This window comes from Anopheles coluzzii, chromosome 3, assembly GCF_943734685.1.
Source record: "Anopheles coluzzii chromosome 3, AcolN3, whole genome shotgun sequence".
NCBI classification, from domain to species: domain Eukaryota; kingdom Metazoa; phylum Arthropoda; class Insecta; order Diptera; family Culicidae; genus Anopheles; species Anopheles coluzzii.
The window spans coordinates 85,210,963-85,238,052 of record NC_064671.1 but is presented as its reverse complement, the minus strand read 5'-3'; the positions used below and the strand labels follow the sequence as shown (position 1 = coordinate 85,238,052).

The 27,090-nt window shown below is 45.1% G+C and overlaps 2 protein-coding genes across 6 annotated transcripts in view; one reads left to right on the top strand and one right to left on the bottom strand.

The window, feature by feature from the left end:
• Window positions 1-13,064, top strand: part of LOC120955313 (protein stum) — a 28,106-nt gene extending 15,042 nt beyond the window's left edge. The window contains exons 5-10 of the mRNA XM_040376061.2: window positions 8,906-9,308; window positions 9,377-9,618; window positions 9,690-9,804; window positions 9,881-9,979; window positions 10,058-10,280; window positions 11,059-13,064. Coding sequence (XP_040231995.2) covers window positions 8,906-9,308; window positions 9,377-9,618; window positions 9,690-9,804; window positions 9,881-9,979; window positions 10,058-10,280; window positions 11,059-11,201 — 1,225 coding nt within the window. The 3' untranslated portion in view covers window positions 11,202-13,064. The remainder of the gene's footprint in view (window positions 1-8,905; window positions 9,309-9,376; window positions 9,619-9,689; window positions 9,805-9,880; window positions 9,980-10,057; window positions 10,281-11,058) is intronic.
• LOC120955314 (EH domain-binding protein 1) lies at window positions 11,624-26,371 on the bottom strand. 5 transcript variants are annotated; one of them, XM_049610764.1, is made up of 13 exons: window positions 26,285-26,371; window positions 24,503-24,918; window positions 20,397-21,827; window positions 20,121-20,323; window positions 19,884-19,979; window positions 18,792-19,408; window positions 18,304-18,402; window positions 17,629-18,018; window positions 17,366-17,489; window positions 17,179-17,275; window positions 16,900-17,088; window positions 15,893-15,981; window positions 11,624-15,823 (listed from the first exon to the last, which is right to left on the bottom strand). In XM_049610764.1, exons 2-12 carry the CDS (start codon window positions 24,604-24,606, stop codon window positions 15,900-15,902), a joined length of 3,432 nt encoding a protein of 1,143 aa, XP_049466721.1. In that variant the 5' UTR covers window positions 24,607-24,918; window positions 26,285-26,371; the 3' UTR covers window positions 11,624-15,823; window positions 15,893-15,899. The 5 variants fall into 5 exon arrangements, with proteins under 5 accessions (XP_049466721.1, XP_049466720.1, XP_049466723.1 ...); XM_049610763.1 differs by having other exon boundaries at window positions 24,503-26,367; XM_049610766.1 differs by lacking the exon at window positions 18,304-18,402 and having other exon boundaries at window positions 24,503-26,368.
• Between the last annotated feature and the right edge of the window lie 719 nt (window positions 26,372-27,090).

The following is a 27,090-nucleotide window of genomic DNA, read 5'->3' as shown; positions in this document are numbered from 1 at the left end:
CTTGCACGCATTGCATCCATTTTTGCAATGGAAAACGATGGAAAAACTACTTAATTTTGAGATCCGGCAGGTCCATTCCCTCGATGACCAAAAAAAGCTTCCACCAGCCGCCGCCAGATGCGCTGGTGAAAATCAAAATTACGCTTGCGAGTACGAGTTGATTGACAGTTAAATTTCAAACAACAGTTAAAGGTTGTAATAACCAAAGCAAATAAAATCATGGATTTCATACTCAGGGTTTTAGCTGATTTTTAGAGATCTTTGATCTGCTTAAGAACTCTCTATCATGGTCATAATCTCGTCAACTTCAACTCCTCCTTAAGTTGTTTCTCGGGACTGAACATCTCGTCCGTCTTTTTAATCTTGCCATTTACTTCTATGTATTACTTTCTTTCTGTTTACGAAAGATAACGATTTTTTATCTCAATTCATTTTGTATTTAGTTGTTTTTTTTCTTCTCTAAATTGTTGAATAACTGTAATTGTAATTATACTTCAGTTAAGTACAGTTAAGTGTAATTAGAATACTCAGTTAAGCCTTAAAGGCAGACTGGTGAAATAATAATGAGTTAAATGAATTAAATATCTTCTTCCGTGTGAGCCTGGTTTTTGGCAGGATCGGAACAAGGAAATCCAGGATTGTAAGATACAATCCTTTGCATGAGTCATATGTTAGCATAGATCGTCAAGATAGTGCACTGACAAGATGAGGATAAATCGTCAATTCATTTTAATATGATAATAAGGTTCGTCGCTTCAGGCACCGTTCAAGTCTATCGTGTATTAAGGCAAAGAATTCCTTTGTCGTATTACGCTTTTGCGCGTTACCGTCCTACATTTTTTTAAATACACTAAAGAGCAAGGTGAAGAGAGAGAGAGAGAGAGAGAGAGAAAGAGATAAAAAAAGCTACTTTTAGGTTAGGATTGGTCTATTTGGCTATTTACTGGAAATTGTAAGAATTTTCTACAAGGAATTTTGTATACCTAATTCCAAAGACATTTAAAGTTGCATTCATCCACTTCTTAACCTGCTTTGTACATATCGTATGATTATATAAATCTGTTTCTCTTATCAGATTGTCTTACGGCTCTCTAACACATCAACAACCTCCCTCCCGTGATACTGATGGGCACATTTGTATTCATTATTTACAGCCTGCAATTACTTCCCCAAACCTCCTGTACAAACCTACCTGTAACCAACTGGCACAAAATTGGCCACACACTAACCCACTTTTAATCGGCCGGCCTGTCTCATAAGGCTCATTTAAGTAACGTGACGTGATTAGAAGTAGCTGCCATGTTTTCGTCTTTTTCTTTTCGCTGATTTCTCTCTCTCCCTCCCTCGCTCGTTCCGGCAGTGGATGTGTACAGGGTGGATTGGTTCTGGTTTTAAAGCACGCTCGTTTAAAAGAGAATTATACGTTTATCGTGGCGTAAAAATCAAGAACCAGAACGGCGGGGGGTAGAAGAAGGGTCCTGGGGGCGGTTTAGGGGTTCGTGAATTATGCTGCCACTACGGTACGGGACCGGAAGCGTGCTCATGCACACTCACTGCGCCTGGAGCAGAACCGTTGATGGACACTTGTTCCTTTTGCCGGGGTCCGTGTGTGTACCAAATTGGGGGCACATTCAAGCGAAAGGAGAACGGGACCGATTTGCGAACCATACTCCCTTTCTCACTGTATCTCTCTATCTCTCTTTCTCTCTTTGCTTGCTTCAACCACACAGACGGTAGTTAGCGAATTTGCATATTTCCGTCACCCGCTTATTAGTTGGGTGGAGCTGATGGGTGGTTCTTATCGTGTGGTAGGGTCTGTAAGAGAAGCATGCAAACGAGTTGAAATGCGCTGTGCGAAGGGAGGCTTTGTGGTGCTTTCTTTTAACTACAAATTTTTGTTCGAATATATTACCGAACACATACAGTTGATTTTTTTAAGCTTTAATAGATTTTTTTTTATGTAATGACCACGATGACCAATCTTTTATATTGTCATTTATTGGTTTACTATTACTATTTACTTTGTTTTTTTTTTTGCTGAAGTCAACTACTTTTGTTTTGTTTTATATCGTTTTTATGTTGTGTATTGTAACTATTTTTTACTTTATCTTTACTTAACATTACTTATTCTGTTGTTTTTTTTTGTTAAACTATTCTTATTCTTATGAATGTTTTTTCTAATGTTTAATTCTCTCCCCTGCATTAAGCTACCCTTTAATTGACACTTTAATTTCACTGTCAATTACTATCCACATCAAATTATGCTGTCTTTGCGCTTAATGAAAGTGTCAAAATCCAAAGCCACGCCTCACCTCAGTGCAATTAAACGTGTGAAGATGTTACGCTTGATTAATAGCGCAACAGTCATGTCTATCTAAGCAGAGGCACAATTGCAACTGACATCGCGCTTGTTCTGCGCTGTACGTTCGCGAATGTTCCCCTTGCATTTAAAGAATTCTCAAAGTTGCTGTAGCTTGCTCTCGTTGCTACATTTTGAATTTTAAAGCAAAGGCCTTGGGGTGTGTAACGTGTTGGAATGGGAGTAGGAAGGAGAAAAAATACACAAAAACCCTCCGAGGTCCACACCTAGCGTGACAGTGAAGTTGGTTGCAGTTATTTTATTCCGTCCTGCGCCTCCCTCAGTAGTCCTGTATTTACACTACACTCTGCACCACCGTGTGTTGTTTTGCCACGTAAAATAATTCACGTGAAGTGATTTTGCATTTGCATTTTCTTCGGCCGGAGGGGTCGGGAATGCAGATTTTCTAGCCTGCCTGCTTGCCTACCCTCCTACCGGCTAGGTCCGTTCAGAAAGGGGTGCCGCAACATACCTCGCTGCCGACACCGAACAAGGGCTAAAAGTTTGAGTTTTTTGTTTATGTTTATTACATTTCCCCGTTCGGGTTGAGGGTTGGAACTGTTGACGCCGAGGTCTTGCATACTGGCACGTGTATGTTTGCATGGTGATAGTGCAAGAAGTGCAAGGGACGCTTGTAGGTACTTTTCTTACCGTCAGTTGAGAAAATTGTTAATATAAATAACATCGAATAAAAGCTATTTTTTAACTTAACGATTTTGCAACAGAACAAACTTGAAGTAAATATTACTGTAAATGTATGCATCATTAGATGTAGTTAATCGACATCACTATGAGTAATGGCACCCAAAAATGATAAATTACCCATCGCAATGATGTAAATGATGATTCGCTTTTGCCCATTAGGGCCAATTCGGGTCCGTCGTTAATCATTCCGGCACCAGTATCGGTGTCCGTTTTCGCAAACCGGAAGACGCGCCGCAAATGATTAACTATTGCCTTGCCTTTCCTCCTTTTTCTCCCTTTACCCTCCTTCCGTCTACAATCAAGTGATTTGTGACCGAAGTTGCTTCTCACCACTAAACCTTCTGACCCACACCATTAAAAAAAGGTGTCTGTTCCCTTCGAACGGCCACAAAGCTCATCAAAGTCAAAGTCACGCAAACACGGACCTGCGCTCGGACCTCGGACCGCAACCGCAAAGTCACGGGGAAATTCCACCACACCGAATTCACTTAGTGTCGGTGATGCCGGAGACCTTGCCGTTTTGTATGCTGGTGCCGGTGCCTGGTCAACGATCGATCCTTTCGGTTTCTTTTTACGAGTTTGTACGCGCGAAGGACCTCCAGCTGGATGACTGGATGGTGGGCTGGCTGGATGGGAGCGACGAAAAGTGTCACAAATCGATTTCTCGTCCATTTTGCCACTTTCCAGTCAAGCTCGGCTGGTCAGTGGGGAACAGTGGGAATGCAAATGGAATGGAATCGTTTATCAATTTGTTTATTTTTTGTAAAAATACGGATTTTTGAAGTGTTTGATCGATTCAAGACCAAAAACCCTTTTTCGCTCTAAACGCCTAAATTTATGCAAACTGATTATTTTATAACATTTTTTTACATTGTAGTAATAATAACTGAAATTAACTTTAAGCAGAACAATTAAAAAAATGATTAAAGATACTATTAACTTTATAGCACCAATGAAAACCTTATAAGCTATGAAAAATGTTTTAAGATGCTTAAAATTTGATTAAAAATTCCTGTATTAAAAGCACCATAATAAATAAGAAAAACCTTTCGAAAGAGCGTTATTTTGTTATTCAAATATTGAAATTAAATAATGTTTACTACGATACAAATTTGACAGAAAACAGGTAGACGGTACAAAATTGTAAAAGCAATTGTTTAAAACGCCTAATTGTATGCAATTTGTAAGACAAATTCTATCCATTTGTTGACTGTTGCATATGTTTTACTCTTATAACACTTACTTTAGCTTTTTCGAGATAAAAAATAATGTAAAATTATTGTTTTCTCAATTTTTTAAAGAAAAAACATAATATGCTATCCACTTCCATGTGCTCTTTCGGTACCACTGTACCGTCCTCGCACATAGGAAAAGAAAAGAAGAAGAATAATGCGACAAGCAGTGAAGGCAAGTTGAAATTTATTCAATTTGCTCCATCATTAGCGAAATGAAGCAAAAACGGACTGTAGTGGTTTGCGTATGTAAGAAAGAATGAAAAGGAAACAAGATTTACTATACCCACTTTTCCACCGCAAAATTGGTGTTTGCTTGAAAAGGGAAAGCATGTGTACCAACACATTTGCAAACATTGCACAATAGCAACAACAAAAAAAAAGAAGGCCCTCTCCATACCTTTTGTAACCAATTTGAATTTAAAATACATTTTTTTGCCAGATTCAATACTTTGCATTGATTAGAAATGGTGCTCCCGGCCCGAAGCCACCGAATGGGTGTGATGGGAAAGCGGTGGCCGTTTTTGGGGTGCGGAGACGCAAGCATGGCTCGAGGTGTAGTAAAAGGGACAAAAGCCGAACAACGCTTGGCACGCGGCAAGAAGCGGTGCAAGTTCGTTTGGTTCTCGGGCTGTCGGGACAGAGGTTCCTGTTTACAGGTCGTCACCTTATACCGGTTCGTTCGGTTGATCCAATCGGTTCGGTACGGTTGGTGCTTCCTGTTGGTGTGTTGTCTTAGGTGGACTATAGGAGCTTTCGTCCTGAGACGCTTCAAGACGATGTGACACCTCTACAACAATTAAGCAACGTTTGTACATGTTTTGTAAGACTTAAAATAACGTCTTAAGACACCATTCAGCGAAGGATAGTGAACTGTAATCGTGTGCTTTGGTTTGGTGCAGTTGCTTCCACCACGTGCATCACGTGCAGTTGCTCTTTGCGATAAGACGCGCGTCCAGTGAACCGTTTTCCTTCCTTAGCTATAGAGCCACGGCACGAACCATATATGCGGCCGGCGGGTGGTGCTGTTGTGTGATTACATATATTTTTCTTTATAATTATTCTCACCCGAGACACGAGACGAGCGCTCCTTCTGTGCTGTGAGTGTGTCGGTGCGGTTTTATGTATGTGTCGCGTGCCCTCTTTTTTCCTCCCCTTTTCAACAAACTGGTGCGACCTCCTTTTCATTTAAGAACTTCAACTGGCCGCCCACCCCAAAACGGTTCAAGAAATATCGCGGCACGCGCGTGTAACAGATCTCTACGGTGTGATATCTCGGTGTGCTGGTGCTGTGTGCGAATAGTTTTCCCTTATTTTTATTTTTGCTCCCTGGAGTTGCTGGAGAATGAAATGGAACGAAAACTAAAATAAACCGAAAGTGCTCTGTACCGTGCTGTGTGCTGAAGTGTAAAGCGAACAAGAAAAACAACAAGGCGCAATATACGCAACAAGACGGTGCCCCTCGAACGTGCTCCCTCCCCCAAAAAACGTGCCCCGATGTGATGGCAGCGGCACGATACGACGGAAATCGGCCGACGGTCAGCAGAGAGTCGTCCGTGTACAGCATTTCGCTGCACGATAGCCAGAGTGAATTAATTCGTACGTGGCACAGGTTAGCAAAACGGGACGGCACCACCATCATTTATGGGACTAAATGGGTGGGGGGGGGGGGGGGGGCAGGTTGGTTTCATTTTTATATTGGGGCGAGAGAAAAACAAAACCACCGCTTTTCCTTAGACGGATGCGGATTAATCAAACCACCGTTCGAGGCAGGCGGTTCAGTAGCAAACGGACGTGCTCGCCAACAAGTCGTTGGGTTTCTAGTTCGGTGTTCGGTCGTGGCGATCGTGTGGGTTGTCCCCTTGGATGGTTTAACGAGCCCAAAAATAGGATTAATCGTTTCGTGAGCCTGCTATTGAACGTGTGCCTTAGGAATTGTGAGGAGTGGAGTCCTATTTTTGGGGGCAAATCAAATACGTTTCAGCAAAAGCGCTTAACTGGAGAGCTCAAGCTATCGATTGGAAGGAATTAGTTGTGTTGATTGAAGGTTAGCTAATACGAAGTGGTTTTGTTGATGTAAAACAGTTGAAAATAGGAACGCAAAAAGGATATTGATGAACCACGTTTGACAAGGTTTGAATTGCGTGTGTACATTGAATTGGTTGAAAGCAAGAAGCGGTAGTGCAAGATGGAAATCAAAAGATATTGCTTATCTCGTCTGTGTGTTTAATTACCTACTATTACACGTGGAACTATTAAACGTGTCTTCTTAGTAATCGCATTGGAATAAAAAGGATTTTTCCTTATCCTGCTGAATGATTGGCCTGGCTGAGGTTGTTGGCTTAGCAAGTCGTTGATTTCAATTGTGGTGAAATTGAACAAAAACTCTGCTGTAAAATAAGCAAAATTTTAGATAAAATATTGAAATCACTGAAAACGTAATTAACGCAAGTGCGATACGTGAGGATATCCGATTTCCGGGTGAAGTCATTGAGGTAGTTAAGTTAGGTCCGCCCAGCATTATCCGGAGTCGTCCGGAATTGCCAGGAGTCGTCCAGAATTGCTAGGAGTCGGAGTTTGGGGTCGTTTGGAGACGGAGTATTCCGGAATATTCCGGAGACGTCGGAGTCGTCCGGAGACATCCGGAGGCGTTCCGAATCAGCTGGAGTTGGATTCGACCTTCAAAAGTAAGGCATGTATACGAAGTCTGGTGGTCCCGTGGTACAGTCGTCAACTCGAACGACTCAATAACATGCCCGTCATGGGTTCAAGCCTACAATGAATCGTCCCCCCGTAGCAAGGATTGACTATCCGGCTGCGTGGTAATGAATTAAGTCTCGAAAGCCTGTATAGGCCGGCATGTCCACGTAGGACGTTACGCCAAATAGAAGAAGGAGAAGAAGTATACGAAGTGCACGCACAAAGTGAAAGACAAAAAAACGTGGTTCCCACTTTGCCGAAGTTGGAATCGGACTAAAAATATTCGGAGTCGAATCGGCATCGTGGGTGCGCTGTAGAGAGCACATCACTATCTGTGGTTGTTTAAGGCCCCGTAGATGGAAGGATCTGCCAGGCTTAGGCCCAAAATAAATCACTCTCCCTTTATTTTGTTTTAAATCTGATCAGTCATACGATTTAGTGACAGATTTATAACCATAAATACGTTAAATCGTATAATGGAGGTATGACGCCTAAAGATATGCAATTCTATATGCAAAGGTCCATTGTTTGGTGAAGGTCGGCATTTAGCATGCTTTTATGGGACAATAAAAAAGAGTATAGCACCGAAAATAGCCAAGAGATCGAAGAAAATATTCCTAAACTGTGAAAACAATAGATAAACATAACTCCTTCTAGTCTTAGCATCGAATGCATAGTTGAATATACACAAAGGTGTGTTTTTGGAGAGACCTCATTAACTACATGGAAATTTTACTCATGATGCTACAGTTGTGTTTAAAATTAATGACTGAGCCGTGAATTGGAACCTCCCCTAATTAGCATAATAAAAGTTTGTTCATACAACAGCACCCAAACTTACTTTGACACACCACTAATGAGCACTGCAGATGAGGCACGCTAGCGGCCATTCGTTGGGTGATTTTACGACCACGCAACAAATCTTGTGCGCTTGTCACATTATTATGCGCACGTTTCCGTTCCGTGTGCGCGCATTCGAGCCAGGGAAACCGAATAGAATTTCACAGCCTGACCTTAAGAAAATTGTGATAATAAAATAGTTTCTGAAACGTGATTAATTTATGAGCCACATAGGCGACTCAAGGCGTCTAAAACGCCCAAACATGACCCTACAATGAATTGCATTCCGCGAATTGCACCACTAAGGTTCCATGCGGTATGAGTTTTGAGACTGACGAGGCTGATTAATTGAGCTACGAGAGAGCATTGAAGCTTGAGGCCAGTGAAGGAGAGGGTTTTGCCTTCGCATAAAGAATTTCTTGCGCCTTCTTGCACGCCCCTTTCCCGCCTTTTTAACACAAAAGGCCTGCAAACTATATAACTGGACCGAAAGGAAATGTCCGTGACGTGACGGGTAAAATAAATAAAAGCTCGCAAAAGGTCCCACCGTCCTTGAGTGCGCTCGGGAGGGTTGATACTATGCGACAAAAAATAGTACACGAGCGTGGTGTGTATGTGTGTGCGTATGTTTGTGTGTGCGAGGCTCACTTTCCGACGGGTGGAAAAGGCTTCCACATCCACCAGTTCACTTGTAACCGCAGCGCAGTCGAGCACGCACGTGTGAGCGCACAGGAAGCGAACGCTCAGGGACGGAGACGACGACGACGACGACGGACGGCGCGTTTTGCATAAATTCGCATCGCTCACGGGGTGGTGGCAATAAATTTTAATTGTTTCCATTTTCCCACCTCCGCGCCGCTTCCGTTGCACCGGATACACAATCGGAAAGGGAAACAATAAACGTTTCAACACACGCGTGGTGCGGTGCGGGTTCGTCGCTATCTCTGTCGATTTGTCTCTCTTCACGTACCTATCTCTTCCGCAACACTGCTTCCTTCCTTGAAAATGCTTTCTTCCGTCCTACTTATAACCACTTTCTGCTTTCAATTATCTCTCTTCCTCCCCGCAGCGACGAGTTTGACGAGGACGAGCAGGTCAAGTGCTCGAAATGTTGCTGCGCCTGCTGTGCACCGTGCTGCACGCGGTTCTGCCTACCGTTTAGGCGATGCTTTCGGAGCTGCAGCGGGTGCTGCGGCCGGAGCCGTCTCGGCAAGCGTAAGGCGGACGGGCAGCTGGCCAAGGAGCAGACGGCAAAGCAAACGACGGCCAACGAACCGGGCAAGCAAAGCTGCTGGGAGCGGCTGTTCGGTTGCTGCCGGCGGTGCCGCAACTCCAAGACGGCACCGGAATCGACGGCGATCGTGCAGCGTGCACCGGCCGCCGCATCGCAACCCAAGTCGTCGCTGGCGTCCTGCTGGCAGTCGCTCAGCTGCTGTGCTAGCTGTCGCCGGAACAAGTCCCGTGAGCTGGTGGTAAGTTATGGAGAAACAGAAGAGAGTTTAGCAGCATTTTCTAATTCGACTTACCATCAACATTTTAGCCCCGTTCCTCGATCGATAGTGATCCACCGTCCGAAGATCAGTCCCGATGCCGATCGTGCTGGAGTAGCCTGCTCTGTTGCTGCCGACCGAAGCCGCCCACCGACGGCAAGGGTACGCAGGTCAAGCGCCACAAGATGGAGGAACCGGTCGAGATGGAGACGGTCAAGTGTTGCTTCTGCTTCAAGCGCCAGCGTCCGAAGGTGAAGGCGAAACCGAAAAAGAAAGTCCCGGTGAAGTCGACGTAAGTAGCGAGGGGTTTTTAAGGCAATTTGCCTTCATTAGAAAGTGCTTAATCATGCTACGGTTTTTCAGCTTCAACTGTCTGAGCTGCTGTATGATGTGCTGCAAAAAGAAGGGCGACAACCAGAGCCGCCGGACGAGCAATCTGAGCAAGAAGCAGAGCATTGCGCCCACTATTCCACCGGAGGTACGGGAATGACTTGGACAATTTTCCTCCGTTTTTTTCTCTCTCTCTAATGCCAAATGCTGATTTCTTCTTGCAGGACTTGCGGCCAAAAATCGATATGTCACTGGTGGAGCACTCCTCTTTAATGCGTGGTGCCATTCCGGTGCTTCCGATCTGTTTGGCGTACTTTTGTTTGGTGAGTGGTCCGTCCTTGAGTCCTTGAGGAAATTCAACTTTCGAAGCAATATGTAACACATTTCGTCCCTTCGTACAGTTCCTCAACGTAGTCATACCCGGTTCCGGGACGGTACTGTCCGGTGGGCTGTGTCTGTGCATTGGCAAGCCTCGCTTTTCCCAGCACGACTCAATCAAGGGCCGCATCGGTTCGTTCATCATCAACTGTATCGTGGGCATCTCGCAGTGCTTCACGATCATCTTCTGCGTCGTCGGGTGGGGTTGGGCCATCTGGTGGGGTACGATCATGCTACGGCTAGCAAGTGAGTATCATTCTCCATGTAGCAGTGTGTCTGTAGCAGTGATGGGAAAAATGAAGTTTTCGTCGGAATCGATTCCGGCTAGCTCCGATGGCATGGAATCGATTCCGGATAGTAGGTCCGGAATCAGATTCCGGAATCGAATCCGGAATCGGAATCAGTTATAGAATCGATTGCGGAATCGGATCTGGAATCTGAATCGGAATCGGCTTCGGAACTGGCCCCGGTATAGGCTTCGGAATCGGGTCCGGAATCGGTTCTGGAATCGGAATCGGAATCGGGTTCGGAAGCGAAATCAGGTTTGGAATCGGAATTAGCGCCGATATTAGAATGGGCTTCGAAATCGGAGTCGGTTTCAGCATACCCATAAGAATAGCAAAGAATCCAAATTTACTTATAAACGACACATTTTCATGGAGTTTCCCGGACTGATTTCGCTTCTGAAACTACTTATTTCAATTCAAGAACTGATTCTCATTGCGGAGCTAAAACTCCAATTCTGGAGTCAATCCTGATTCCGATTCCGGAGCAAATTGCGATTCCCAGGTCGACTCCGATTCCGGGTGCTTCTGATTCCGGAACCGGTTCCGATTCCGGAATCGATTCCGAATCCGGAACCAATTCCGAAACCGATTTCTGTGCTGATTCCGGATTCGATTCCAAATCGGCTGAGAAAATGATTCCAACCATGGAATCGGAATCGGGTAGAACCGATTTCGAGCTCCCACCACTAGTCTCTAGCACTGAATTACTGACAGGTGTCATGTTTTCCCAACCTTAGGACAACATCGAAAGATACTGGAAATGGAGGCGGCCCAAGAGGAGGGCGAAGAGCAGACGACACTCTCCAACCGGACCGGTGCCTCCAATCCGCCCGTGGCCTTAGTCTCCAAAACACATCGTGACGTCGAGACGGGTCGGTAGGTGTGAAATGAATGAATTTCCTACGGAGAGTGATGTTTTTCTTGCTGGGGAAAGGTTTAACTGCCGTTTTTGTACATTTGCCAAACGGCACGCTGATACACACGGGTGAGCGAGCGTAGTGAGGAGGAGCGTGTGTACGGGAACCAACGATTTGGACTGTATTGTAGCAAAGCGATGTTAACACGTCAATGTATGTAAAAAGAGAAAAAAAAGCTGGGAAAAGGAATACCAAAACCACACACCTCCTCCTTCTCCTAATTTTCCTTTCTCTCCCGTTTTATCCTCTTTTGTTGGAAAAAATACGGTTTTAAATTGGGAAGAATAAAGTAAAGTCTTTTAACTTTTACACAAAAAAAACGATAACATACCTGGTTTCCTTTCTTCTCATTTCTTTCGCGAACAATATTCATATAAAAACTTCGTTCCTTTTTGACATCATCATTCGATACATTTCATTGTTCATCATCATCGTCAGATTATTATTACAATCCGCAAGCATGCTGTTGCCGTCGTTGGACATCCGGTGCTAGTAATCTTCTTTTAAGTTGTTTCCTTGGTTTAATTTTGACCCCACACACGCGCGCACGCTATTTAGGAAACCTCACAGTTCACAATTTACTCCTCTCGTCACCAGCTCAATCATTGTCGCAGCGGCGGCGCTCGTACGTACCAGCCGCCGCCGTGAGCGTATGCATAATGGGATGTATGTATATAGTATGAGAAAAAATATATAATATGATTTTTTGTTTTCTTTTTATGTATATAAGTATAGACTCATCCTCCTGCATCGGTACGCAAACGGGGGTTTTGTATATATATAAATACAGGTCTCTCTCTATCTGTGTGATGGTAATCTTTTGCCCTTTTCCAAGGAATTGTTATGTGTTCTCTCTCCCTCTATTTCGCACCTTTTCTGCAAGCTTTTTTAATAGTAGTTTTTGTTTGTTTGTTTTCCAAAAATATCGTGCCACGAATGTGTCTACCATCATAATCGATACGAAAAGTTTACAAACGGCTCTACAAAGCAAACTCTTTTCTATAGGCTGCATTTTTCCTCCCTCTGCTTTTCTGGCCTCTTCAAAACGTAACGTAAATGAAGTGCTCGGTGTATGGCTTGCTGCTTGCTGGTGCTCCGCAGTGATGTGTAGCAATTGTAGGGGGTTCGTTTCGTTTCACCCCGCCTTCCAATGTGGCGCTTCACTTTGGAATTGTTAGTTTTGCAGCACGCAAATAATTTCATTTTCGTTACATTCTATAGCCTAAAAATATGATCTTTTCATCAGTTTAATCTGTTTATACGCGCCGAGTTGACCGATGTTTGCGATGCTTTCCCTTTTGTTTATTCGATTTTATATATTGTTTCCGTTCCGTTCTGTTTCACCACTATCATATTATCTATATCGCTAGGCTCACCCCGGCTAGGCGCGTTTACATGTGCTAGAGAGGGGGAGCGAAGGCCAAAGTTTTACTTTGGTTGTTATACGACGCCCGCCTAGAGCTTGTTATTTTTTAATCTGCGTTACAAATGATTAATTTTTGCTACGTATATTTTAACGAGTTTTCTTCTCCGATTGTATGTGATAGAAAGCTTTACGAATGACGTGGGAGGGGTGGGGGGGGGGGTGTTGATTACAATATGTGATCTTCTGCATTTTACCATTAATGTGTGTTCTCTTTTTCTGACAGCTACAGGCTCTCACAGCGTGTAATATTTTTCATATTACGTACCACACCGCACAGTTTGGTTCGGCTATATGTGTGTGTGTGCATTGAACGGTTATTATTCCGTTTGGAATTAGCATAGATTGTTCGATTGCCAGATGTTTTGAAGGAAATAAAACAGACCAAAAAGCCCAAGCATTACGGTTCTATCGAGCAAACACACACTAACACACAAACAACTGCTCTGCAAAGAAACACCCATTAAAAGGATTTTTTGATGGGGGATGTATGCAATCTCAAAAAGGAGGTGAAATCTGTTTTTGCTAATCTGCTAGAAAAAGTGGTGGGTAAGTAGTAGTAGTAGTAGTAGTAGTAGTTGTGGCGGTACAAAAGAACCTTATGAATCCATTCGATTGTTTGTTTGCAACAAAAACCCCGTTTGCTCTCACATCAAAGGATGCAAACGAGTGTCGCATTCGGTGTGTATGTTTCTGTCTTCGTGCCAGCCGAAGCAAAAGCGAAACTAACGCAAATATACATGATGCACATTATATGAGACGATTATTTGTTACTACATCCTATCGACAAGCTAAAAATCTCCTTCAAATTGAGCGCGTGTTGGGGGGGAATTGGGGGAAAAAAAAAATTGTGTTCAGAAATCTTCCACCCATTCGCCATTGTTCAGCTTCTGTTTTGTCCAATTAGGCTTTCTTTCTCTGTGCTTTTCTTTGGCTGTAAGTTCAAAGCTGTACACAAATCATTCCGCTCCATCTTTAATCTCTCCACTAATATGCTGCACTGTAAGCGAAAGATAGTTTACAAACCACCAAAAGCAGCAATCAATTGCATAGTATAGCATCGTTTGAGAAGAGAAAAGAACGTTACCAAACCCAAGCTTATTTCAGTACAGTAAGTAATCCCTTCGCCCTCTTTCCTTCACCAATTAGAGGTCTATACTAAATAAGCATTCCACCGTTTGAAAGCTAACCATTACTCTTGCCTTTTGTAAAGCCTTCGCAGTGGGTCCAAAACATCATCATCCTCCAAAATAGCCAGCATCAAAAGGGGTACGGACACAACCTCGTCTGGTAATTTCCACTTTGACCGCTGTGACTAGAATATTTCTTCTCTCGGTATGCATTATTACGATGTGTGGCGCAGAAATAGAATGTAGAGTAGGTGAAAAACAATAAATTATACAATTTGTAGGCATGCGAGCGTAAGCAGGACGATTTCTAGTAGTTATGCAAGTAGTAGTTCCTTTTCAAAGCATTTTTTGTAAAATATGCCATCGGTTTTTGTTAACGCTTCTAAACGTAGCCGAACGAGTGAACCGAATTTTTCCTCTATCATGTGATGTGAAACGATCTAGGATGAGAAAAAGTAGTACAGTATGTGGTTTACCATTTTTAAAAACAGCTACTTTTGCCTGATTTTGCTGCAGGAAAGTATGATGATTGGAATTGGCAATAAATGCCATTATTATTGTGTTTTACTACCTTTTTATGTACACAGTTAACCCCAATCGCTAGATGATGATCTAAAACTTAAAGTTGATCGTTCCTTTACGGTTAGATGAGAGCTACATTAGTCGGAAGAAATGTTTAGATAGATAGATGGATAGCTAAGTAGCTAGAGTACGAGATAAATTAAAATCATTTGCGGGAAATTCGCTCTGCCTCACTTTTCCTACCCATTTCTAGGTCAATTTTCTTTTCCTTTTTTGCTAGTAAGGAAAATGTTCCAATCATGTGACCAAATACTTATTTCATCTCGCTTCTATGAAAGGCAGCTTCGCGGGTGTCAGTAATAAAACGATTCTAATCATATATATAAAAAAACGCTCACTCGATTTGCCTCGCTCTAATATCACTTTGAATAAGTTTACAGCTGTTTCTGTTGGTGGCGCTGACACCGTTTTTGCAAACCGCTCGCCTCTAGTAAGCCTCTCGCTCTCGTATGCCACCCCGTAACTCCCTTAACTCACATACATAATTTGCTCGATCTGCTCCTTACCCGACGACCCTAGCTAGCTGGCAAGCTATTCATTGCTAGCTTTGCTTTCGACCAGCCAAACAAACTACGGACCACTACAGCGTAAGATACAAGTAGAACAATAAAACGGTTACGCGGTTACAACGGTTAGCAGTAAAAAGTAACGGAAACTTAATCGTAAAAAAGGGTATAGCTATATGATAGTGCTCTTACAGTGTAGTATTGCAATAAATAAGCATTTGCACTTGGGACTGCTTCTTTGCTGTCGCATTACTTTGCCAGTTGTGAAGCCGAACGAAAAAGGGGCGTGAAAGACACTAAACAATATTGTACACATTCAAAACACGGTTCCTTTTTGTCATAAAGCGTAGATACTTTCGTCCAACTTTGACGAACCTATAGTGAAAGGATCATCCCCATTAGACTCGTATCGATCCCAACGCTTAAGCCATCGTCGTCGCGTTGTAGGCTTGCTTGAAACGAGACAAAAGTTCAGGGATAAGGTTCACATCCTAAAACACAACCACATATACAGAGACACACTGTAAACGCACACAGACACACAGCGTCCTCAAATGCTTCGATAAATACCAAGCACAATGCACTAAACGCACTATACAACAACACACGCGCACACACCGGAAAACGGACGGAATTGATTACGAAAAAACGGAATTCAAAACCCGGAACGGAAATGTGTACTCTGCTACTGTAATTTGTTCCAGGTTGAACGATCGTGCGTTGGAACGATGATTGTACTTGTACGAGTTCTCGATCGCCCGGCATCATCGAGCCCGGGGGGGGCATTCGGGGGGACAGTGTGGCCCTATCGCGTGTCAGCAGTTTTGGGGAATTTGGGGTTGTCGTTTGGTTTGGTACGTCGAATGTTGAAACTACGTCAATTTTACGTCCACATACATTGGTAAAACCTCAACCAATTTAAGTAAGGAACAGTTGAAGGAAATCTAAAAACAGAGGTAGTATTTAAGCATTGAAGACTGCTGCACCTGCATGGCACTCGTAGCGTTACTTACCACCAGCTCACTGGATGACACACTTTTCGTCCTTCTGGTTAATATCTACCGTTTCCAGCTTTCGTTCAATTTCGTCGTCATCTTCGATACTAGATAAGAGAAAAAGTAAAAGAACCATTAAACCAGTGCTGCAAAATGTCACTGTCAATGTCAAAAAAAAAATCTAACTGAAACAAAATCCATGTCAGCGTCACTCAATTCGTGACATTTTTGCGACTATCGCTTGGTCAGTCACTATGTCAGGCCTTTTTCTTTACTGTGATCAGTTCTGCAAAATGTCACTGACATAGTCATGACAAATTCCGGCTGAAACAAAATCATGTCAGCGTCACGAGCTCTACTGTGATGATCAGAGGTGAAACTCAATCAGTTGGTGCGACCATCACATGCTTGGTGACATTTTGTGCAACCAACTCTTGGTCAGTCACTTTGTTGCCACATTTTCTGTCGGTGATCATCACGATAGTCTTGGGAGATATGCGGTGAGTGCGAGTGGTTCCAAGAAACAAAATGAGCATGTTTCCTCGCTCTGATTGACCTGAGAGAAAATCAAAGCAGACAAAGCGATAAATAATGCTCATATTGTTGCTTGGGACCACATGCCAAGCATATTCCACGAATGTCATATTGAATAATGTTCTTTTGCTGAACAGAAAATGTCGTGGCCAAGTGAGAGACCAAGAGTTGAGCGCTAAAAAAATGTCATCAAGTATGTGATTGGTCGCCAAATGTTTGAGTCTCACCTCTGATCATCTCAGTTGTGTACTTGAGCTGATTTGAGTTTCGTTTCAGTCATTAGTGATTCACAGCCAGAAAAAAATCATGATTATGCTTGCGCCGTCATTAAGCTCAACTTATCAGTCAGAGTATCGTGTTTGACTCAAGCATGAGCATCAAACTACCACGGATATGTTCATTGTTTTCGTTGGTGAACATCTCGTGATGCTCATGATGTTTTGCAGCACTGCATTAGACACTAATTTAAACAAAACAAAGCAGAAACTTACGCCTGCTCCTGGCTGTGCAGATTTTGCACCAGCTCATTGCGCTTGTCCACGATTGCCACCAGTTCCGTCAGTAGCAACGCTTCCTTCTCGCGCTGCTCCTCCGTCTTCTGCCAATCCTCGACGGAAAGGGCTGCACGCAGCTCCATGTTTAGCATTTCGTACTTTTTCTCAAGATCATTCTCTTGTTCACTGTAACGAAGAGTGAAAGAAGAGAAAAGATAAAGGATAAGTTAACAAATCGAAAGATTCCCATAGTAGAGCAATGTAAAAAGGTCTTACAGTAGATTAAGCTGCATTTGCCGCCTGAGCAGTGCGTTCTTTTTGTTTACCAACGTGAACCATTGTGACATGAGTTGATCTTCGGTTTCGGAAACGTCTGCAAATGAGCGGGTAAAATAAGGAAACAAAACATTAATATCCTTTTCGCTGTTGTCCGCTAGTACGTAGCTATGCTCACTCAACTCACTCGTCATCGTTCCGCCCATCACAGCGCGTAGCTTCTTTTCCAGTGCGTTTGCTTTCAGATCGATCGCTTCCTGCTCGCGCTCCAGTTTGTTAAGCTCACTTTGAATGTAATTTACACGTTCCACCTGGCAGGGGATAATAAACCAAAGCGCATATTAAAATGTTGCTTGTCAACGCAGAATGCGATGATGGTGACTTTTGTGCTTTAAAAAACACTATTCAATACACTCAAAATTCACACGCTCAAACTCAACTTGAACCTACCTGACCATTGTCATCCTCCTGGCTCTTTGGACCCATAAACTCAATCAACTTGCTCGGCGACGGTGTGCTGCGCTTCAGCAGATGGTGATGCTGTTCCGCCGCCTTGTAGCTGTGCCCATTGCTACCCTCCTTGCCGGTAGGGTCCTGCTGGCCGGCGGGCGAACCCGTATCCTTTCGATGCGGATGGTGATGGCCAATGGGAAAGATAAACTCCGACCCATTGTTGATCGGCGAGATGGCCCGATCTGGCGAGAGGGGAGCAGGGGCCGGGCGACCACCGGAGGGGAACAGTTTCGTCGGCGATGAAGGAGAGTCCAGCCCGGACAGCTTTAACTTGGCGCCGGCAATCAGTTTGCGGGCCTCCTCGCGCAATCTGGCCTGTCGATCGGTCTTTTGGGTTTGCGTTTGAGGGGAAGCAGAGTTGCAAACCGAAGCAAATGGCAAATCGATAAACATCAGTGTTAGTAACTAATATTCACTAATACTTCAAATTTGTGACTACTTCGAAAAATCGAGGACTTAATCATTAAGTAGGTATTAAGTAAATCAATAAAATGAAATAATATTTACAAAATAAAAACAAACCAAACACAACAAACTTTAACTTAACCAAATTAACAAAAAAACTTACTTAATAAAGTAGATTTAAAAAAATCAAACAAACAAAACACTTACTGCATCCTTGTCACCTTTGCTATCTACGTGCGACGATCTAAGCCGTTCTATCATGAGCTTGGCCCGCTCGCTCATTTCTTTGTGCCGTAAAATCAATGTCTAAAATCAGGAGCGAAAAACGGGGAAAACAAAGCCGAAAGAAAAACAGGAAAAAAAAACAAACAAACGTAATACAAACCCATGGTCGGATAGTTGAATGGTATAATATATGTACAGAAGTAACGTATCGCAGTATTGGTATGTGGAGATCACAATTAAATTAAATTAAATTGAAGTAATAACAAATCTAGTTGCAAATCAATCAACCAAAACTCAAACTAAGTTTAAAAAAACTAGGAAAAACAAAATCAAAGCCCCCCGAGACGGTAAATTCAAACTCAAACCACAAATCAAATCGTCCGTCTGGGCTGCGCAAACTCCACACTGCTTTAACTCTCTCTCACACACAGAGAGAGACTTTAACTCTCTGTTCCTTCGAAGCTACTTACGTTTGCTTTGTTCAAATCCAACGTCGGAAGCGTTTGAATCTCTTCATCATCGTCACCCGGCTGCTGTACACTGTTTTCCGTTTGCGCGCGTCTTTGGCCATCTTCGTCATCGCCGGTGGGACTGGCACTGCTTCCATTAACAGCCACCGACCGACCATCACTGCCACTGTCAACCGTCGTGGCCACGGTAAGCTTTTCACTTGCCGCGTCCCCTTCATTGGCGGCCGTGGAAGAGGACGTGTTGCTGCTTCCACTGTCTATGCTGCTGCTCTGATGGCCACTCAAACCGTTCGCTGGTTTACTGCTACCATTGCTGTCACCACCGCTCTCTACCCGCTCGTTGTTCGCCGGGCCATTGTTTGCCACGTGCCCCGGACCGAGCGGCCCGTCCAGCAGGCTGAAGGGAAAATTGGGCAGCTTATCTTTGGTCGGGGACAGGACGCGCCCCAGCAGGTGCTTCGAGTTGGCCAGCAGGGCCGCCTTCGTGTCCAGCTTCGACCCGAGCGGGTGGTCGTCGTTGTTGGGCGTGATGATGTCGGTCAGGTTGAGCAGATTCTTGCACAGCTTGTCCGATTTGTAGTTTCCGATCACGTAGCTGGAATCGTCCGTTGTTTCGCCTGTAGTGTGGTAAAGAGATTGGGGGAGAGCATTAGAAGATATTGCAATGCAATAGGAAGATTTAGTACGAAAGACATGTTTAGTTGCTGAGCCTGCAAGCTGCGTTAGATGTTATACTTGAAGCAAACAAACAGTCATTTTTTCTGATTTTGATAAAAATCGTTTTCTAACTGATTAGCATTAAAACAATCATAAAATCAAAAATCCCCAAATTCTCGAAAAAAAATGAAGTATTTGAAGAGTCCTTTAGTTGACGTTTTATCTTCAAATACAATCATACTGTTTGAGAATAGCGACAAACCCCCTTTCCTGGTGTAAATAACTATTAAAACAAAAACACAATACCACTATGCTACGAAGCTTGAACGTCTTTTTTACAAGATCCGATAAAAGAAACAAAAAAAAACATATTCCTAACAAAGAAATTTCAAAACCACTCTTTCTCGCGCAAACACTACCACACACTCTGTGTACCTCCTTCTCCACCGACAAGTTTCGTTTGCGAGTGATAAGAACACACTGCCCGTGCTGCCGCGTGGCTGCATGCTCGACACGGACCACTGCTGCCATCTTAAACGGGGTAAGTGGAGTGTTAGGACAGGAAACTACCAATTAACACAGATATTACCACCAATATACTGTGCGTTTTCCTTATTTTCTCCCACCCATTTAATTACACCATTTCCTCTCCCATGCGCAGCAAATGCTTACCGATCGATTGGACCTCCAGCTGGTGTCCGGTGAAGTGCGCCCGCAGCTGATAAAGGTACGTCATGACGGCCAGCTTATCCGGCACGGCGAGCAAATTCATATCGCGCGGCTCAATCACCCGCGGTATGCCGAGCTTTTCGGCCGCATCGAAAGCCGTTCGACAGTTTTCAATCACATTGCCAGGGGACAATTTCGTCATGTCACTGGAATAAAGAGCAGAAAATTGCATTCGTATGGAGCAACTCTCCTGTGTGCTCCGCGTTTGCCCATACTTACATTAAATTAGGATAAAAGTGATGTATCACCGCACAGAATGCCATCCCGTTGCGCCAGCTGGTCGTCAGGTTGGTCACCTTCACGCCGTTGTAGTTCTTCGTCACCTCCTTGCACCATTCCAGCAGATCCTGCCCGGGCGTGCTGTCCTTGAGCGTGCCGAGCGGTTTCAGCAGCTCCCCGCCGGCCAACAGCGGAACGGGCCGGATCGGTGGAACCAACGAGACGTCCGACTTTTCATCCGCCTCCTGCCGATCGGACTCTGTTATGGTGCTTTGTTCCCTTTCCTTCGGTTCGTTGTCGTAGCTCTTGACTAGGTTCAGTGGTTTCAGGTCCGATCGGCTGCTGTTGAACGCTTTACCATCGAGGGGCGATGCTTTTGGTGGTGGTTCCGGGGAGGACGGTTTTGCTTCCTCCTCTACGGCGACGGTCGGCGGTGCGGGTTCCGGCGTCGGTACACGGTTTGCCTCCGTTGGGACCGGTGTTGATCGACCGGATGCAAAGTCATTGTCTTCCTCGTCGTCTTCCAGCACGCCCAGTGCGTCGAGCTGTTTGTCCAGCTGGTCTTCTTCCTCTTCCTCCTCCCTTTTAACCGTTTCTGGGAGCCTGTTTTCACGAGTTTCCCTCTGACTAGGAGACGCAGAGTGCGAACCGGCTTGACCACCGTCACCAGTACCCTCCTCGCGCGCGTGTGGTCTGTGGTGGTGCTGCAGCGACGGTTTGTTCTCATTCTCGTCCAACTCACGCCTGCCGTCGTCCTCCCGCCCCGCCAGCATCATGTCGAGGAACATTTCGCGCGACCCGCACACGATCGGCGTTTGATCGTCGGACAGCAGCGAGGGCACGCCGCTCATCGGTGTCAGCAGCTCCGAGCTGTTCAGGCTCGTCGTCAGCTGCTCGAGCTGGTTCGTCAGCTCGGACATGTTCTCGGAGAAGTCGATCGAGTTCTCCAGATCCGGTATGTCCTCGAGATCGTCGAGCGGCGCTATGTCGGACACATTGTTGACCGACATCAGCGAAATGATGCTCTGCATGTCCTCGTCCGTTGCTTTGCCCTCGCGCAAAAACACGCAGCTCAGCGTTAGCTCCAGGTTGGCGGCCAGGATTTTCTTCGACACCGGGCGCAACCGGAGCGTAAACGTTTGCTGCGTCGATTCGATACTGGCGTACTTGCGCATGTTGATCGTAGCGGACGCGAGCGCCCGCTTCTTGCCGAGCTGCGACACGTCCTCCAGCACGAACGTCCAATCCTTATCCTCCAGCTCGTGCGTCCGGATGTCTTTGAACAGTGTGACCGCGATCGTGTGGTTGTCCGGCATCGGCCAGGACATGGTGCTGCTGAGCGGGTTGATTAGGTCCGGCTGCCACTCGAGCGCGCTGGACTGGACGCGGCGCGAACGGCGCGTCCACACGACGTGCAGCTTGTTGGGTCGCCTGTTGAAAAGAGAGAGAGAGAGAGAGAGAGAGAGAGAAAACAAAAAAACGGTTAAATTAATGAATTTCAATTCCGTCGGAAGGGGATGGTGGGTTCTCGCAATTTAAGTGCGCGTGCGCTTCATCGACGGTGGCGCCGCGGAACACACGCGCTGTCGACGATGGACCGTCGATTGGTGTCGCTTAATTGATTTGTTTTCAGTCGGCAAGGGGTTTGCGCAATGTGCGAAATTTGATTTACGAACCCAACCGGATGGGAGAAGACCAAGCCAAAGGAAGCTTTAGTTAATTGTGTTGACGCTCTTGGGGGGTATAGATTTTGATTGCTTGGTAAGATGGTAGATTAATGACAACATGTTCACTTCATTATTGCAGTGCTGTGCTTAATGTATTCAGAAAAAAACGGTGGACAATCCCAAAACAAAACAACCAAAAGCAAACTGAATTTAGTCCCAATTATCTCTTCATTCATTTCATTTCGTGTGCCACGCAACAACAACAACAAACTGGAACAAGCCAGATAAAACGCAGCAAACTCTTTCGCCCGGGCGCACTTCAAGTGCTTCCGGAACGCGATACATAGCATCGTGAAATCAGTGAAGTAGCGCTGTTGCTTTGTTGCTTGGCCGAGACGCTCTCGCATCACATTGCGAGTCGCCCCAACGCCCTCCCCAGCGAGTACTTAATGAAGATAATGAATTAAGCACGGCCGCATCGGATGACCTCTGGTTGCATTTGCGCGATTGCGCTGCGGCAGGGCCTCTGACCCCTTTTGGAGGGAGAGCATTACAGTACCGAATGCACCCAACTGGTACCACCACCACCACCAGTATCATGGCGAAACATTCATGGCGGTTTTTCGTTAATGCCAATGTGTTACGGGCATTTTTATATTTTACGATTGCGGCTGCGATGGCCCGAGCGCACGCCTGCCGTTGGGTGCATATTTTATTTACGGACCGTTTGATGAAGGTAAATGAAAAATCCTTCATCCATTTGGCTGCACAAGGACACGTTTGGTAATTGAAAAAATAAAAAATAAATGCAACGCAGGGATCCAATGCGAAATAAAATCGGAACGAATGGGCCAAATTGATCAATACTTTTCCATTACCAACATGCAGGGACTGAAATTTTAAAAATAAAATCATAAAACCTTCGCCACCGTCATGCACTTTGCACCGGTTCTTGCACACTTTGCACGAGGATGGAAATAAAAATAAATTGACCGCAAAAACAAAGTGCATCGACGAATGACGAACGCTTGGAAGCTTCAAATCCAAAGCCAAAAACAAAACAAAAACCAAAACTTGACGGGATGGCAGATGATGGTTTGTCTTTTGGGCGGGAGGAGAACCAACCACGCAGCAGTACACTACTGTGCGCATCTCGTTCCAAAGCGATATTGATGCATTTTGGGATGGGAAGGTTGGTTTGGCTGTGTTTCGTTCGCGTGTGGCGGCTTGTGCACGCGTCATCGTCCAAAAATAAAAAATCGAGAAACACCACTGCTTTTCCCCCTTTGGGGATTTTGCCCCACCAGTGCCGGGCCGATTCATTACCCGTTTCCGTCTGATCTTGTTCTATACATTGTGTGAGAGAGCCTTGCTTCCAGGGGCGAGCTGGAGAACGCAATACTGGAATGATTCATCGCGTTTAATGGTCCAAGACGTCCATCACTGCTGCTGACTGTTGACGTTTACCCTCGAAAGCAAATATTGAACAGGGTAATTTGTGTGCACAAATTGGAATTGAAGATTTGCAACATGCCATCTACAAACTCATTAAAGTATTATTATTTTCTTTGTTCAGTAAAATTGTGAGGCATTGCTCAATTAATTAATTAACACTTTCCAAAAAATTGTGAATCATAATTGGTTCCGGAGTTGGAGTCGGCTTCGGAATTGGTTCCGGAATTGGAATCGGCTCTGGAATTGGTTCCGGAATTGGCTCTGGAATAGGCTGCGGAATCGGCTCCAGAATCGATTCCAAATACGGAATCGGAATCGAGTAGGTCCAATTCCGAGCTCCCACCACTAAATAAAACAACAAAAAAAAACACGACGTTTACCGACCACTGTCTTGGATTGTTCCGGGCCGTAGCGGGTGGAAAAATAATCCGAAACTGTCCGTTGGACCGCTACCCTAGGGAGCGGAAAGCGGCACCCACGAGCGGGGAAAAGAATGGGGGAGGGTGTCGACGTAACGGCAAAGATAAACAAAACAAGACGCGACGGAACTGCATCCCCCCGATCCAAGCAACCGTGATGACGTGATGGTGTTCGTATGGGTGTGTATGTGTAATGTGATGACGCTAGAGCTGTGTATTGCCTTCGCCGATGACGGTAACGGTGGCGATGGTGGCGATGATGATGATACAGGAAATTATGATGTTCATTTCCGAGGCGAGCGATTACGTCGTCGCCGTGTCGGGGGCTTCATTGGGCTCGGGGTAACATAAAGCCCTCCCTACAACGTGTCTTCGTGGGTGAAATACCGTCTTACGAGGAATTGCTCCCCAAAAGTAGCGCGCAATGAATCATGTGCCGTGTTACAATTAATTTTCTGTCCCACTCACAAACGCAGGTAAAAAAGACAGGATGTAACCGCTACAAAAAGGGAAGGTAAATAGTTTGCTGTTAGAAGGGATGACCGATTCGAGCACCGAAACCTACCATTTGGCAGTCGTCTCCATGAACAGCTCATGGTACGACACGGTGAAGGAAAACTTGGCCGCCCGCTTGTTGACGCGCTGCAGACGCTTCCACACGCTGCCCATTGTACAGGTTGTCGCGGCCGGGACGACTAGGCAACTAAAGCTGTGGGCTGATGCGGCTGCTGCAACTGGTTTGTTTGTTGTTTAGCTTCCTCTGGCGATACAGCGATGATGCCGGAGTACCGTTTTCAAACCATTTTTTCACACAACGGCGTTCGAACCGCGAGATGTTCGCCTCAATCAACGTGGAGAAATCAAATCACATAAATTCACAAAGCACAATAATTTCACACCGGCAGGCGGACAGTAGCAGCGGTGGCAGCGTTTGTGCAACGTGCGCACTTAGCACAGCATGCTTCTCTGTCTAGTGATAATCTTGAAAGGCAAACAAACACAAAAAATAAAACAAGCTTCCGCCCTTTTGCAACAAGGGATCGTGTGCGTTCTTGCTGGAACGGAGAAACAGAACACGGGAGCGGTAAACACACACAGAGGCACGCACGTCAATGCTACTACGATTGTTTTAATTTCTGGCGCTTTCTTTCGTGTGCACTCGCGACACAACACCGCACGAAGGGCTTTTCACTTATCAGCGCAGTTCAGCGTGGTGGTGGTGTGTTAGGGGGCCTCGATACACATTCCCCCGCGCTGTGGCTGTGTGAATTGCAATCCGTGTAGCGATCAATTTTCGCTCGATCAGATTGCAACATCCCCTGTACCTTGGGTGAGCGGGGAGGAGCGCCAAGGGGGAAGACGCCGGAAAGGTGTGTTTTGTTTATTTTTCTACACACACCCAGCCCAGGGGGTTGGACAGTAGCACTGCGGCATCCTTACGGATACGACCAAGCCGCGACAAGAGATACGCTAAATAAGGAATGTGTTTACGCCAGCACCGAGTTCTCTCTCTCTATTTGTTGCGCTCTGGTTGGATGGTTTTGCCCCTGTCTCTCCCCTGTGGTGGACCTTGGCCCGGGCCACCCACCCCACACAACGCGCGCGCTCACGGACTGACTGACGTAGTAAGAAGCAGCCGAGGATCAAGGTTGCGCTGTCTCTGCCCACCCCCTTTGGACGAGCACACCAAAGGACGACGCGAACGACGACAAACTGTTTTCTCTTCGAGGACGGGCAGGGTCGTCTAACGCTTTGTTTTTGCTTTATCACACCCAGGCAGCCCCTCGGCAGGTTCTATTTTTCTCGGGTCGCTCGCCGACCAACTAACTGCACACTTTCGGCTGCTGCTGCCGTTTTTCACATCATTTCACACGATTTTTTTTCTTCGCACATACAAGGCGCTCTCTGCTATTGCCGCCGGATTGGCTTCAGCTGCTTCCCCGCACGATCATGGTCACACAGTTGTGCAAGGCTGTTTTCCTTCGGTTCCTTCATGGGTCACCCCCCACATGGGAAGGGGCTTTTTCTTCACTTTCCTGCAGCTGTACTGCACACTTACGTACGTTTTGTGTTACTTTTTTTGGGTACGCAACGTTTGGGAGTACGCATCACCTTCCCAACCCGTCGTCACTGGGGTGGTTGCTGTCGAGCTGATTCTTCTAGGCCTAAACCATAACGCACACACACACACGCTCACACGGGATGGGTTTTTTTTCTACGTCGAAGCTGGTACGGAACACCAACAACACTCTGGAGCTGATGTGGGCAATTTGTTGGTTTGTTTGTTACACAAAACAAGGGTCAATCCTTTTGGAAGAAAGGCTGGCGCAGGCACACGGGATCTTACAACATAATCTTTTCTGCTACAATTTCTTCACTTTTCTGGCTCTGGCTTTGACAGTTTCGAGGAAGGTGAGGAGAAAAAAAAGTGTCGGAATGAGCGAGCGGCGGCCGGAGCGAGATGGGAGAACAGCGATGGTTGCGCGAGCGAAATGGCTAGCTGTTTGTGCGCTGTCAGATGGATGTTGTCAAGTACAGGTGTTCCCCGATATACGCCATTAATGCGGACCGGGAGCAATAGCGTATTTCGAACATTAGCGTAAATAGCATTTTGAGGTTTTCAGTTACTTTATAGTAAATTTTCGTATAATTTAGCTTAATTCCTGATTTTCGCATTCGTCAAATATCACGTTGTACAGCCAAAATATACTTGTTTAATAATGATTTTTTTATGAATTTAGCTCAATTATTTAGTTTATTACTTATTTGATGCAATGGATGTAGAAAATTCGTTTATTTCTGTCTTTCTAGTGATTTAAAACTTTTGAAAAAAATGCAAATTATTTTTTCATTTGACAATTGAGGGAGAAAATTGTACTAATTTGACATTTGAACTGTGTTGCGTAACTCGGGGAAAGACTGTAAAAAACGACGCACCGTGGGAGTGCATGCAATGCTCATGTTTTCAAATTTATGGTTTTTTTATTGTTGTAATAAACAAAAATTGCATCTTCCGCTAGAAAAAGAAGTAAGAAAATTATGTTTTTGTTTGTCCTTAATTTTAGAAAATTTGCATGCAAATAATATTGTTTTCTCCGTAAATTAAAGGTGACCATTCGAACGAGGTACCTCGCAACGGTCCATCACTGTACG